General features: G+C 42.4%; 3 protein-coding genes across 4 annotated transcripts; 2 read left to right on the forward strand and 1 right to left on the reverse strand.

Moving 5' to 3' along the window:
- The first annotated feature begins 1,189 nt into the window (after positions 1-1,189).
- On the forward strand, positions 1,190-7,085 carry LOC146648446 (profilin-2-like). Of its 2 annotated transcripts, none has more exons than XM_085389034.1 (3): positions 1,190-1,560; positions 2,787-2,979; positions 4,951-5,269. In XM_085389034.1, exons 1-3 carry the CDS (start codon positions 1,432-1,434, stop codon positions 5,046-5,048), a joined length of 420 nt encoding a protein of 139 aa, XP_085245160.1. In that variant the 5' UTR covers positions 1,190-1,431; the 3' UTR covers positions 5,049-5,269. The 2 variants fall into 2 exon arrangements, with proteins under 2 accessions (XP_085245160.1, XP_085245159.1); XM_085389033.1 differs by lacking the exon at positions 4,951-5,269 and adding an exon at positions 5,276-7,085 and having other exon boundaries at positions 1,197-1,560.
- A 152-nt stretch (positions 7,086-7,237) lies between these two features.
- On the forward strand, positions 7,238-12,753 carry LOC146648447 (uncharacterized). The gene is made up of 6 exons (XM_085389035.1): positions 7,238-8,672; positions 8,836-9,003; positions 9,084-9,205; positions 9,282-9,447; positions 9,767-9,882; positions 9,954-12,753. Exons 1-6 carry the CDS (start codon positions 8,399-8,401, stop codon positions 12,285-12,287), a joined length of 3,180 nt encoding a protein of 1,059 aa, XP_085245161.1. The 5' UTR covers positions 7,238-8,398; the 3' UTR covers positions 12,288-12,753.
- A 486-nt stretch (positions 12,754-13,239) lies between these two features.
- On the reverse strand, positions 13,240-14,703 carry LOC146648448 (alpha-2-HS-glycoprotein-like). Its single transcript, XM_085389408.1, has 6 exons — positions 14,564-14,703; positions 14,392-14,473; positions 14,121-14,275; positions 13,932-14,027; positions 13,729-13,800; positions 13,240-13,605 (listed from the first exon to the last, which is right to left on the reverse strand). The coding sequence occupies exons 1-6, from the start codon at positions 14,648-14,650 to the stop codon at positions 13,240-13,242; spliced, it is 858 nt and encodes a 285-aa protein (XP_085245534.1). The 5' UTR covers positions 14,651-14,703.
- Positions 14,704-15,037: the final 334 nt, after the last annotated feature.

Here is a 15,037-nt window from a genome sequence, read left to right on the forward strand (position 1 = left end):
GAGATTTTGGCCCATATTGACATGACAACATCACACAGTTACTGCAGATTTGTTGGCTGCACGTTCATGAGCACATCCAAAGGTGCTTGATTTGACTAAGATCTGGTGATGTGGGGATTATTTGAGTACAGTGAACTTAGTATGTTCAAGTAAGCAATTTGAGATGATCTTTCTTGGAAGCAACCAGAAGATGAATGCACTGTAGTCAAAAAAGGATGGACACATTCAACAACAGGCAGGCTGTGGTGTTTAAACGATGCACAGTTGGTACTAAGGGACCTAAAGTGTGCCTAGAAAACATCCCCCTCACCATTACACCACCACTACTAGTCTGAACCATTGATATGATGCAGGATGGAGCCATGCTTTCTTGTTTTTTGTTTTTTTTAACCCTACATCAGAATGTTGGAGCAGAAACTGAGACTCACCAGGAAACATTTTCCAGTATCTTGTTGACTGGAGCCTCAGTTTCCTGTTCTTAGCTGACAGAAGTGGCACCCTTTGGCTGCTGCTGTAGCCCATCTGCTTCAAGGTCAAAGTGTTGTGTGTTCAGAATATAATGAATTATGAATAATGAACATAATGAATGGCCTTTTTGGGTTATTATTCCCTTTCTATCACCTCAAAGCAGTCTAGCCATTATCCTCCGACCTTTGAAATCAACAAGGCATTTTCACCCTAACCCAAACCCCGATATTTTTTTCCTGAAATACAGAGACAAACAACCACGCCACGTTCAAAGTCACTTAAATCACCTTTCTTCATCATTCTGATGCTCGGTTTGAATTTCAGCATGTCGTCTCGACCATATTTACAATGCATTGAGTTGCTGCTATGTGATTGGCTGATAAGATACTTGCAATTACTTGCAGATGAACAGGTGTACCTAACAAAGTGGCCGGTGAATGCAGATTTTAAGTAGCAATAATATGAAGGATCGTTAGGTGAGAAAATAATCGCGAAATCCATCAGACACGTGCATCTCAGTGCGTGTTGTTTTTGTGTACTGCGGGTAAAAGCCCACACGGTGTCTGGTCTGACGCTCTTTGTCATGTCATCCATACAACATGAAAACACTTGAAGTTAATGGAAGAATCAGTAAATCTCCACCCCGGCAGTCCCTCAGACTTGACTGTTGGCTGAGCTGATAAGTCCCTCTTTATTCCGCCGCCTGCTGCCATAAAAGCGCCAGGGAGCTCATTGTGCGGAGTGATCTGATACGGACTACACCCAGCCGCTGCCTCACTGCCCTGGCTTTCTTTGCTGCCCCAGCCTTCGCGTTGCTCAACGTCGAAGTGTGGGTTAGATTGGAGACTCTAAATTAGTCTGCGGGCTTTCTTTCATTCTGTCTTGCCTCTTATTTGGCGACAACACTAAAAAATAGGTGTAGTTTTTTAAATTAAATATATTTATATCATCAGTTTCTTGAAAATGTCTTGGCAAAGCTACGTGGAAAACCTGATGGCCGATGGCAGCTGTCAGGATAGCGCCATTGTTGGTTATATGGACGCCAAATATGTTTGGGCAGCACATGCCGGTGGTACATTCAACAATATCACGGTAAGAAGTCAAAACGAGCTCGTTTGGGGGTGTGAGAGTGTGGTTTCGTTTGGCAGTAATGTTATCTGTCACGCAGACGTTCACCAGCCAGAGGAGCGCAGAAACCGTTACCTCGCAGGATCTGAGCGACTAACGAGCTAACGGTGCCGAGCTAGCTTATGGGCTAGCTGGCTAGCTCACCAGTGGCCTGTGTCGGCTTTTTCTAGCTAAGGAAACGTTGGGATTAGACCTCATGTGGTTCAGAGAAGGCTTCTCGTATAATGGCTTTCACACACAAATAGATGATTATGGCGTGCTGTCTTGTAATAATCAAAATAAAGGGGTGAGGGAACCCGGGTAAAACAACACTTAGCTAATTTAAGACCAGCGAGTAGACTGTGTCTGATTGAAGGGAGCGTGCATGCTTTTGTGTGCACGCTTGCTTTGATTAGCTAACTTTAAGCTGCTGCTTTACCGGCTCCGGGTGCTTTTAAAAGCTAATGTGTGGTGTTTGGTTCAGCCTGGGGTAAATCCGCAGTGTTATCAGTGCGAGCAAGAAACGAGTGCAATTATAAATGCTCGTCTTTTAATAGGGAATGAGCGTTTTCAGTTCATTCATTGGGATTGCTTGAGCGGTAGACCGGTGCATAGACGCCGCTTTACTTCCGCTAGTCCCTGCAGGCAGAGGATCCCGATCATATTATCGCCTGGTTTGGGGACAGGGCGTGTTAGGATTCAGAGAATGGGTTTCAACGCGGTCCTTTCCCTTGATGCTAGTCTGTAATTCCTAATGCCGCTGTTTTGTCACACGTGACCGGTGCCAGAATGCTACTATTAATAATATACCTTTTGTTTTTCTCTGTGCCTTTCTAAAATATTAGATAATTGAGGCCTCTATCATTTTGTCTGACACCCAGAACAGAATTGGAATGTCTTTGCAAAAAAATCACCCAATTCTCACAAAAGAATTATAAAACAGTGTTTACAAGGATGGAAACGAATCCCCAAAAGTCAAGACATGTGCAATTCTTTTAAAATAGCCCTCAATTATTATTGTGCGGAATTCATGTGTGCATAAAAGTCATGCATTAAAGTTGATCTACCTAATAATACTGTGTTATTTGAAATGGGATTATGCTTGCCATGTCACTGGAACCACATCTACTTCTTGGGCATGTGACTAATATCGCCTCAATCCTGTTGCTTTGTGTGTCTCTTTTTTTGTTTGCCCCTCTCTCTCTCCTCAGTCTCAGGAAATAGACGTCCTTATCGGTAAGGACAGGGAGACCTTTTACACCAGCGGTCTCACTCTGGGCTCAAAGAAGTGTTCAGTCCTCAGAGACAGCCTCCAGGATGAGGGCGACTGGACAATGGACATCAGGACAAAGAGCCAAGGAGGAGAACCTACATACAATATCTCTGTGGGAAGAGCCGGCAAAGGTAAAGGCGTATTATGGGTTAGCTTTTTGCAGCTATCAGAATGCATACTTAGGCTAAGACACTACTGTTTCCCATAAACACATGGGTATGAGCAATGTCTTAAATTAGATTTGTCAGGCTCATTCTCTTGCAGCATGACATCACTTCCTTATCTCATTGCTATGGTTGTAATCCACACCTGAGCCAGAATAAGATCTACAGGATGCACAAAGTTATATTTTTCCCAGTATTTCATTAATAGTTTATATTCTTAATTAGTCATTTGTTCTATAAAGGTCAAATGATACAGGATGGCCAAAACTACTGAAATAGTTTAACATTAGTGAAGAAACAAGTTTTGTGTTGGCAGAAAATTGTGTTATTTTGATGATTTAAATCTTTTGTAGGCCTCAAACACATGGTTTTAGTATCTTTGACTCAAGTTACGGTTACTCTAGTGTTTGCATTTATTACAAGATTAGTACAGCTTTATAAGCCACGATATCCCCGCTTCTTTCAATTTGCCTGTGTGCGCGTGCGCGCTAATTGCACACATCCAAAACATTTAAATACTTTTAAATCAGTTCTCACTTGAAAATGATTTGTTTAAAAATGACTGTAACCTGGTGCTAAGGTGAGAAACACTGGTTGCAATGAAAACCAGATTCTGTTTTCATTTACTGTTTTGTCCTCAGCTATAAGTTGTATTGTTCTTTTTGGGGTTTTTTTCTTCTTTCCCTAAGCACGAGCTATTTCCACCTGTTATTCTACTTCTCTGTATGTTGTTCCTCACTTGAAGAGTCAAAGAAATAATGCACACATTTGATTCAACAGCACATGCATGGAGGTGCTACAGTCTTAACTGTATGGAAGGTACAGTGCACCTTGATTAGTGTCTTTCTTTTTTGGTATTATCTTTCTTTAGCAGAAAGAGCCAGGACCCTCAAAAAAGGAGCGATTCTGTCCTAAATCTCTTGGGCGAATCACATCTGGTTTGTTGGTAAACGCAGAGGTCAGCAGAAGCTGAGAAAATGGGTCTAATCAAGTGCACTGGTCTTCCTGCAGTTTGTCAGTGCAAAACACACCAATATTTAAAAGTGCACTGAAGACGAGGGCTGTGCAGGAAACTGCTCACTCATCCGTAACTGTTTTGTCTTTAACAGAACTAGAAATTATGGTTAATGAATTTGGCAGATTTGAATCAATGGTTCAGTGACACAGGACATGTGTAGAGGCTGTATTGTGTCAAGTAGCAACATGAATAATGCTAATAATAAAACTGCACTTCAGTTGAATATCCTTAGATGTCACATTTCTAATAGTGTTTCCCACATACTTGTGCTCAACTTGTGGCGGGAGATAAGTGTGTGTGTAAAAGTGGGAGGAGCTGTCTTAAATAATAAATTATAAGCATTTTCTATGCAACTTGGGTCTGCACTTTGACCCAAGGGTTTTTGCTTTTTTGCTTTTTTTAAGCAATGTCATCAGCTGTATCTTCAGTGAGTCTCATACTGCAGTTGAACTATGACTCCATAGTTTTTAGACTGTAGCTGGTAGCCCTTATTATTCCCTGCAGCCTCAGTGAGCTCGGTGTAGCGCCACATAAACCAGTTCTCCACCTGCTGCAGGTTCTGGCAGGTGTGAACCTCCAGCTCACAGTGGATCTTCAAAAGCACATCCACTGAGCAGCAGGTGAAAGCTGCAGCAGAGAAAACGTGCGAAGAGAAATGGTCAGTGCTTGCTGGTTATCAGCAACTGACCTTTCAAAATAAGAGTGCAGAAATTTTTCTAGTGTTAACTTGATCAGAGATGACGTCTGACTCAATGAGGAAAATAAAATTGAACAAAAACATTTATCAGGCACATTTAGGTAGCTGTTAATATACCTGAGCGGCCCGCCCAAGTAGAACCTGTGTGTGGGAAAACACTCTTACTGCTTTTCTCTTACCTCTTTTTCTTAACTGTCTCTTTTCTATCTCTTCTCTTTTCCAGTTTTGGTTCTTGTAATGGGCAAAGAAGGGGTCCATGGAGGCGGATTGAATAAGAAGGCTTACTCAATGGCAAAATACTTGAGGGATTCAGGGTTTTAATGATTTCAAGCTCACTTAGCTAAAATTTGAGGGACATAAAGAAGAGAAAAGAAATATTGCTGTTAAGATTTCTCCTGAAAGCAGTCAAATGTCTTGGAAACTTTTAATAGCAATGAAGAGTGGTAAGATGCTGTGTCACCTTTGTTCCCCCCTCCCCCATCCATCCTGTAGGGGGAGGGAGACTCTTCAATTCTGTTCATTTCTCTTTTTTTCCTTGTGTGCTCCAGTATTGGTTATAGTCATGGGAAAGGAGGCGGTCCATGGTGGAAATCTTAACAAGAAAGCACATGCAATGGCTGAGTACCTGAGGAAGTCTGGATATTAAGCAACCTCTCCACCCGTTCGTCACCTTAGCAGCTCACTACCACTCACCGTATTGTGTTGACACTACTTCCAGGATTAGGTGGCATACAGTGTTACTTCCTATCCAGTCTACTTTTATACACAACCTTTTGTTTGCTTAACCCTCCCAACACCACCCTCTTTATTTATTTTTATTTTTTTTTAATGTTCCCCACTTAAACATTGTACTTCTGATGTTTCTGACACTACAGTAATGGCATGTTCATTGAAATGTTAACCACAAGTGTGCATCAAATATGATCGCAAAGTGTAATAAAAGCATTCAACAAATTTGGACTCGCCTTCTATAACATTCACTGCAGCAAGTGGCTAGTATTTGAACAGGAAGTACACATGTGATGGTGGTGAAGGTGCATAATTACGCATTTTCTTTCCCCTTCTTTTGAGCATTACTAAAAGATGCTGTGTTTTTTTTTTTTGTTTTTTTTTTTTAAATCAGCATGTTGGCATTTAAAAGTTGCATGCATACTCTCTGTAACACTTGGATCCCAGCCCGGCTCCCTCCTCTGTCCTAGCGCCGTATTCCAGCCAAAACCATCTTCTCATCTGCTTCCATTAAAGAAATGACAAACTTCCTCTAAAGTCCTGTATGTGTGTACCGATTCGCCGCCCTCGCCGCACAACTTCTTCAACCCTCCATCACATGCTTTTCTTTGCTGTTGTACCTGAATGTGGTCTTAAAAGTTAACGATGTGGTGTTGGGCTGTTGTGTAAGGTCACCCATTACTGAGGTCGTCGTCTCACTTCACTATATTTCGGGAGTCTCTGCAGACATTCCACCTCTGTGCCAGCTGAGACGTCTGTCATCTCCTGCTATCTGTAAATTTTGCTGTAAAATCACTACATGCATACACACCCCTCTCCCCCACAAGTCTCCCTCCCTTTGGACCAATTGTCAATATAAAAGGGTTATCAGAGCTCCTTCAGCTTATTCTGATGGATGATTGTTGGCATCACCTGTTGACTGTAAATCATTAAGACGACTACTTGAGATGACTGTAAAACATGTAACTGCTTCTTTAGACTTCAACACTACTTAAACTTCTCATCACTAATTGATTTGTCGCTAACTTCTTGTTCATTAACCGATGAAACTGAAATGTCATTGTACTACAGTATGAATGCATTTTGACTGTAAACTGAGGCTGCTGGGCTCCAGCGCCTTGGGATTATTTGCCTTGTGCTTTAGTCATCAAAGGTGTATTCACAAATTGTCATAGTACGGTACGTAGAAGTATATTTAAAAGAAAAAAAAAAAGATGCTGTGTACACTAAACATATTGAAAATGGTGTTGGTTGGAATAAGAACATTTGTAAGTTGTCTTGTGAATTTTTTTTTTTCTGAGAATAACTGTGTATTCTGTGCCATAAAAAAAAAAAAATCAATATCTGATGATCTGTTGCTACCACAAGTTGGATTTTTAAACTGCTGCCCCAGCAAGAAGTAACTTTTAATGGCACTTTTCCTAAGGGATATTTTGGCATCAGTAATCTCCAGACTTTGTGGAATATGTACAGAATTAAACGACGGGGGGGAAAAAAGTTTGGAATATTTTGTCCACTTTTCTTTGAGTGGGAAGTTTCCTTCTGCCACAAAATCTGCTGTTTCAAATGCCATGCATCGATGAGACGTCTTGTTTACAGACAGATCAAATAAACATTATTCCAACCAGAGGGAAAGCCAGTATGTCCAGTCTGTTGCCTCATCACTTCAATCTTTGTTTAATGGAGTAAATCAGGAGTTTTAGTGATTATAGCTGTAACTGGGGCAGTTTGAATTTATTGTGCTAATGATACACTGAATTAGCAACAGTACATACTCTGATTGGGAAAACACTGACCTAGATCTTATGATCAAACAGGAGAACGCTACTGCTACACTTAATGTGTGAATTATCACATTCCACTCTTTAATAGGAGAATGCACTCGAGTCTTGCCAAATCCCAGAAATAAACTTGCTGAAGTGTTTAATGACTAAAATCTGTAGGAATTACAGAGTTTTAATAAATTGCAGGCTGCCATCAAAGGGAAATCGCTTTGATCTGCTCGGGCTGCTTTGGTATTTTCAGTAGCTAAGGACAAACTTTTAAGGTTAAAACAATAAAATAAAGTGTTGATCTAAATGGGATTTGGGTGATAATCTGTCTTACTTTCAGACCAGTTCCTAATCAAACCAAAGGAAAGAAAACATGCTAGACAGGAAGGATAAACTGGCTACACAGCTCTAAATCTCTGAGACAAAATCAGTCATGTCTTTACTCATTTTCTCACTGGCAAAAAAAAAAAGTCTCACGACATCATTGTCTTGTATAAAGACTAGCTGCATGTGTTTTTGCTACACTAAAGAAACACACTAGATTTTAGATATGCACCATATCAGGCACATTTCCTCAGAGTGGGACTCAAATTTGGAAACTCGGGACGAGCGCTAGATTTCAGTAAAATTTGTGGTTCTAAACAGTGTTTGACTGCTTAGTATTGAGTTTAGTACAGCTGCTGCTTGCCCACCAAACCCACACTACCCACACTTTGACCAGAATAAAGGAGACACGGACAGCAACACAATCCATATGTGATTTATTATTGCAGTGGAGTTTTGATTTGAGATTTTATTCAATTTTTCTTTTAAAAAAGTTTCAAAGATGTTTCACACAAAATGAAGCAACAAAAAGTCTGAAAATTGGCCACTAAACAAGCTGTAGAAGAATTATATTACCATAAAATCTGTATAGCATCATTCAGCCGAAGGAAAACTGAGCAGCAAAAAAGTTCTGTTAGAAAAATGGCAGCAGGGTAACTTGTTGTAAATCTTGTTGTCTTGTCAGAGCCACAGACTACCTCCTGCTCTTAACTGCGCCATTGGCACCAGCTGCTGTGGTTAGGTGTTTGATTAGTCAAAATTAAGACCAGGTTTAGCACTACATGCTAAGAGGACTGATCAGTTTTTGTGGTACAGTCCTGGGGCAGTGCTTTTTCCTCTGTTCCAATGGCGTGTAGAGAGAGCAGGGGTGTTAATGGCTCACTGTATTTTGGGCTCTTTTTGTTTTCTGCTTCACTTTGTCAATGCGCAACACTGACGAGGCTTAAAGCCCTGGATGAACTAGGTGGAAACTCAACGCTTAGTCAAAGTGGAGCTAAAGGTCATCAGCATCATGGAAAACTTTCAATTGGGCAAAAGCTGCTGCGAAGTCCTAAACCCAACAGAAACAAGACCACAAACAACACCAGGGATGTTGAAACAGATTACCAGGCAGACGTGGGTACGTAAAGTTAAAATTGAAAGTGAGCCATGGCTTTTAAAAGTAATAAATCCAACATTTGGTCTCTTATGCTTGTAAAGGATTTTGTGTTCATAGTGTTTTAGGGCCTCTAGTAAACGACTGCATACCTTCTAAAACTAATTTCAAACCCTACTTTTGAAAGCCTGGGAGGAAGCTAAACAACCAGATGGACAATATGGTGGTCTCGACCTGGAGGCAATGGAACGACTCCTTAAGATGGAACCAAAGGTTGAATGTACGCTAGACTCCATGACGCTTCAGGTTCATGATGCTGCTTCTACCCCTGGATCTCTGCTTTTCGTGGACAGGGGTAAGTAGTTATGTTAAGGTCTGCGTAGTAGTTCCATGTAATGCTTTTTACACCCTCCTCCTGCTGAACGTCTCCCCCAGGAAGCCATTTGTCTCCTTTGCCCCTGTCCAAGTTACCTTCGAGCTGCGGTTACACCATCAGCTCGACACGACGAGATCTGGTCCTAGTCGCACCCTATGATGGTTGCTTCGTCGCTCTCCAGGTGGGTCACTGTGATCTGAAGGCACTGCACATTTTAACCACGTGCTTATGTATAATAGCTTCCTTGCTGCTTTCAGGAGGACACTTATGTTCTCCCACTGCTTTGGTGGGGCATACCAGTGAGGATGTCGTGCCCTTTCATGGCCTCGCTGTCACTGAATCCTCCGATGGTCACCTGCAATACTGCGGACATGCTCGTAAAAACGGAGTGGACCCTGCCCGTCTCCAATATTAAAGTTAAGTGTGAGTTTTTGGTCCTCATCATGTCTCTGTTTTTGTTTTTAAACCAGCACTAAAGACATGACATGTTGGCTAAACTGGCCTACAAATACTTTTTCCAAACCCTGTGTGACTATGACAACCACTTAATTTTCATGTATTTTAGATTCTCTTAAGGTTAACTGATGGTCCAAACTCCAGTGTGTGTGTTTTGTTTTTTGTCTAAACTTTTTAGCTTTCTATGTGGCTTTCTATATTTTCTAAATGATAGCTTAGTTTGCCAAAAGATGACTTTAGGAGTAGGAAACCTAAGGTGAGTTCCTGCCTGCCATTTATTTTGCAGTGAACGGTAAATGGGAGCCACTAACCGTGGCCTCAAACAGATGTGGCTTCAGCACAGTCGAACATCCTGAAGGTGTGGTCATCTCTGCTCATTATGCGCCCTGCCTAGAGAAAAAGGTATGTTGTGCATGTTTGTTTTGATTTTTCTCTCTTTCTTAGGAAGAAAGATAACTTGTATTTCTGTTCAGGATGGGTTGTATACTCTGGAAGTTGCTGGAGATGGAGAAACAACAATTTCCTGTCCGTCACAATTACCAGCTCAGCCTGAATTCACAGAAAACCCAGCAAAGGATCCCGATTGGCAGAATGAAACGCCAAGCAAAGGTGTGTATGCGTCGACTTTTCCTCATGATCCTCATCAAGCGGTTCTTCCTCAGAACTCAGATATGCTGAATCAGTGGCCAGAAGATACGGATCGTCCTTTCCACCCCACTTTCTTTTACTCTGCAAGTCTGGTCAATACACCTGCTGCACCCGCAGTGAATCCTAGACCTGCTTCATCTCCAGTTGTCCAAACTGATGCAGGGAAAAGATGGCAACATTTTCCCCCTTTTTATTCTCAGCCACCTGCCCCTACACTGTCACTAATAACTAAACCACCAGCAGGTCAGTTTGAAGAACATTTGCTTCCCAGCCCAATCAACCCACGGCCTAGTCTCCTTCAGGAACCTCCTGCAAGCCAACCCGAGAGTCAAGACAAAAAACCCCCATATTCATTTTCTTTTTACTCACAGCCTTCAGCATCTGAAGATCATCCACCATATCACAAATTACCTGAAAAACCAGAGGAAGCAGAACCCAAAGCACAGAACCAACTTTCCCACCTCTATCACTTCTACCCCCAACCAAAGCCCAAAGCACAGCCTGCTACAAACCCGTCCACTGTTCCTCAGCCACCACAGCCTGAAGCCCCTCAGCGTCAGGTACACCAGCAAATGTACTTGTGCCCTGAAAATCAGCCTGCCAGAAATCCAAATGCTGCTTTGGCATCAGCAGCTGAAAGTCTTTTGGGACAAGTGTACAAACTTTGTCAAATATCTGAGACACCAGCTGGAACAAATGAGGAAAATCCAGTCCAAAGCACACCACCTCTTCTCAGATATCCACAGGGTCAGATGCATCACCTACTTAACCAGCTCTATTACCCACAGCAGCTCCAGCTGCTACAGCCTGTGACATTACCCTCTGCTACCTATTTGCAGCCACAGGGTGCTGCTAAACCCAGTGACCAAAAACATCCTGAATCTGCAATTCCACTAACTATCAATAGTTATACAGCCCCGCAAGATCCTCAGCTCAGCTCTGCATATATGCAACCTGTGTGCTCCTTGTCTAACTGCTGTACACAAATGACTTTTTATCAGCTTCTCCATATTACTCCAGCTAGAGTTGGCAGTTGTGCAGATGTGCCTCACTTGTTTCCAGATCTTTCATTTCCACCTACAGCTTCATATTTTGAGTTTGGCGTGGGTTCTGCAAGACTTCCTCAACAGCCGACTGAAGCAGCACAATCTGCCTCATCTTACACCTCTGTGCCCCTCTCACTGCACCCCTTTCCAGATCAAAATGTGGAGCAATTATATTTACAGCCACCAGATGGCAACCCTACTACACCACGAGGAAATGATCCAAGTTGGACTGCAAATCATGAACCACTGAACCGCGTGAACCCCGCACCTAATTCACTGCATGCCCACTGGCCGTATCTACACAGCCAATCCTCAGAACCTCTGCCTTCAGGTTATGACCCAGCAGGGCAATATCAGCTGAATAACATTAAGTCCCCAGTGCAGGTAAACGGTCAACTATTGACTGGGAACTTGAACCGTCCAACGTGGCCTAATTTTATGTCTAACAACCCAAATTCACAGCAGCAACACAATAAATCACCTGGAGAGGAACTTGATAATTTTATGGTTCCTTTCGATAGGCTTCAGCACGCTCCTGTATCCACTTATAACAACTCTGTGTTCCCGAACAATTTAAAACCATTCATAAGTGACTCAAACTCCAAACATGAGCAGACTCTAAATTTCTATTCTGGGAATTATGTGCTGCTACAGCGTGAACCACCAGGCAGGGAGCCCAACAGCTTCGTGGATTCCTCTGAGCTTTACAGAGATCCGACTGTTGATTTAAATTTTATGACCCAAAATCTTGCAAAAAAGCAGAATGGTAAACTTAAGACTCCACTGAATTTTAAGCCCCTGCAGGGAAATGAACAACTCTCCAAGTGGCTTGAGGAAGGTATTCCCACTCCCTCGCCTGGTAATGCTAACCATGGTGATGATTATGATAATGAAAATGAGGATAATGATGACATTAACAATTCCGGTCTGCCATTCCTTTCTCCTACTACGGATGGCCCTCCACTTATATTTCCCCTCTACAAGCCACCTTTAGGTGCAGCACAGTTAAAGCTAAAATTCCACGAATCCTTTAAAGACTTCTCGACTCCTTTAGGCTCCAGCAACAGGTTTCCACCCCATAATGCTCAAAAGATGTTTCAAGGATGGGGCTGAGAAGCTGATCACTAAGCTGGTGGTAGTGTGTAGCTGAGGCAGGTGTTGAACTCCTTACCCTTGTTGTTTGGACTCGTACGAATGTCTCTTGAACTCCTTCAGAAGAAGCATTGAAGTTGGAAGCATGAAAGCAGCAATTTCTAGCAATGTGAATAAATGGTGCAACTACCCAAAACGTGTGCTTTGAACTTTTTTTTTTTCTGGAGTGTGTGTTGGGCAGAAGGGCATAGAATTCATATCTGCTGTGACGTAGGTCATGACGGACGACCTCTGTTTGGCTGCTTTTGCTATCAGTTTACCCAGTGGGGCCATAATATCCGCTTCTTACACTTGGAAGGTACACAGCCTTTTTTGAACCTGTTTGTCCAGCTTGTTTGTGCTTTAGCATGATATGCATTGATCCGTTCTTGTAAATGCAATAAATGGAATTTGCCCATTCATAAACAGTTGCCTGGGGGTGGGTGGATGAGTGCTTGTGTGGTGAACTTGAAAATCAAGTGTTCCACTGCTCTCATTTGTTTTAGCACACAATGTTTGTCAGTAAAATATACTGTGTAATGAAATCTTTAAAAAGCGTGTGTGTGTGTGTGTGTGTGTGTGTTCTTCTTCCATGACTGTATGAGAAGTGTCAGCGGGTTCACAGCAGGATTGAATGCACTGTAAACTTCTGCACTTGTTCTGATAGACTTTGCAGGGATGACTGAATGCATCATGGTACATATAAGTGTGCTCACTAGGCCTGTAAATGTACTGACATAGTCGATTGTTTTGATTTATAAACACATTTACTGAAGATTTAATGATCAGCATTACATTCAGTTTTACACAGATGATTGTCTGATTCGACAGTTTAAAGCAAATTATTCCTACTGCCACTACTGGACATGGCTCACATATCAAAGGTGCTCTGCTACAAATGAAAGCAAGTATAGAGTCTGTGGGACTTGAACACTTAGAAGAACCTGACTCTTCCTGGGCAGACTGGCACGAGAGAAACTGGTCCTGTTTGAACAGCAGGAGCATCAACCATGATGGCAGCAGATACATCTCTCTTCCTGAAGAAAAGAGGAGGCTCCTTACTCGTCAAAGATTCTCCAGCTGAATCATAATCTGCAGCTGGAGCAGCAGCAGCAGGGACGACAGGTACAACTTCAGCTGACTCTGCAGATAACAGGACGTTTTGATGGGGGTTGTGGAGAGCAGTCAGTTTGTGGTGGCTGTGGCCGTGCTTGTGTGACAGGCCGTGTGTGTGCACATGAACCACTGGTGGTAGGACGGGGTCTGCAGCTGCAGTGCTGTTGGCATCTACAATGGGAATCTAAAAAAATGACATCAGTGAGAGAAAAACAGTTCTTAATGTTTTCTGTGTGAACGTTAGATGGTGAATGTTGTTTTGTCTTCATGAATCAGAACATATTAGAAGTCAGATGCAGTATTTTACCAGAGTGGAGAACATCTTGCAGTCCACACTGTGCTGGGCGATTGTACCTTTGGCTGTACAAATCCCACGAGCCTGGAGAGAGAGGCACAGCTCTCAGTTTTGTTCATTTTCAACATCTGGTGACCTGATTGAACATTTCTCCATCTCAGATCAGCTGAACAGGCCTGAAAACAAACTGAGTGCTTTTACTACTGTGTACTCACAGCCATGGCATCGTTGAGAGGCACGCAGGGATCCTCGGTGCAGTTTCCCTCAACAACCACATATTCTGTTATGAAGATGGGCCCACCAGACACAACCTGAGAGTATTAAACAGCACTGATGAACTGACAGCTGCAGGTTAAAGCATGCAGCTGTGTTACATCTGGTAAAAAGTATCCTGACTGTCTGACCTGTGATGACAACCTTCCAACCTCGAGAAGAACATGTGTCGTGTTCACAGTCATGTTGTTGAAGGTTGTCAGAGAGGCATGAACAAAGTCCAGCGCATCGGTGTTATTGAGGGGAAGGAGGCTGGGACAGCCCAAACACAAATCCTCTGTGGATACTACAAGTCGAGCAGGAAAGTCACATACAGGTTATTGACACATGCAGTATGTATGGACACTGCTGTGGTTTGTTCTTTGTAATCATTTGGATGAGAGCAGCATCTGTGATCTTTACCCTCTGATTTGCACTTGAATGCAATGACCTTCAGAACACCGCCAACCTTCTTCAGCACCACATCACAGTCTCCTTCTACCGCCTGGAAGAGAACGAAGAATCAAAGTAGGTTGATCAGAACTAATATCGACTGAATTACAGGAGTCGAAGCCTGAGAGCTTCTGCGTCTCACCGTCTGTACTTTGGGCCTGACTGTGCAGTTGGCAAGAGGCAGCGGGTCCAACACGTGACAGTCTGTCTCCAGCAGGTCAACTTCCATGTCGTATTCATCTCCGTCTGGCTAAAAAAGCAAAAATATATACAAATCACTGCACAATTGTTACATTACTTTTAAAAAATGTAGTGCATAAGATGGTAATTGACTAAATTCTGCTGTATATACTCATAAAAGCAAAGTGGACCTCCCGTCTCCAAAATTAAAGCTAAATTTAATTTCCCTCGTCTCCCCATTAAAAAAAAAAAGTCCTGTTTCATGTTTAAGACCAGCACTAAGTACATAAACATTACCTGGATTCTGCTGCAACTCCTTTTTCAAACTCTGCATGACTTTTACAAAGACTAAGTTATGTTAGGCTCTTATGCTGTGCATGTCACCTTACATCTTACTCCCATTAAAGGACTCGTGTCCCTCTTTTTTTTATGTCAC

The sequence above is a fragment of the Rhamphochromis longiceps genome, linkage group LG18 (genome assembly GCF_057381845.1).
Source record: "Rhamphochromis longiceps isolate RC_006_pf linkage group LG18, R_longiceps_female_GT1.1, whole genome shotgun sequence".
Lineage (NCBI taxonomy): Eukaryota > Metazoa > Chordata > Actinopteri > Cichliformes > Cichlidae > Rhamphochromis > Rhamphochromis longiceps.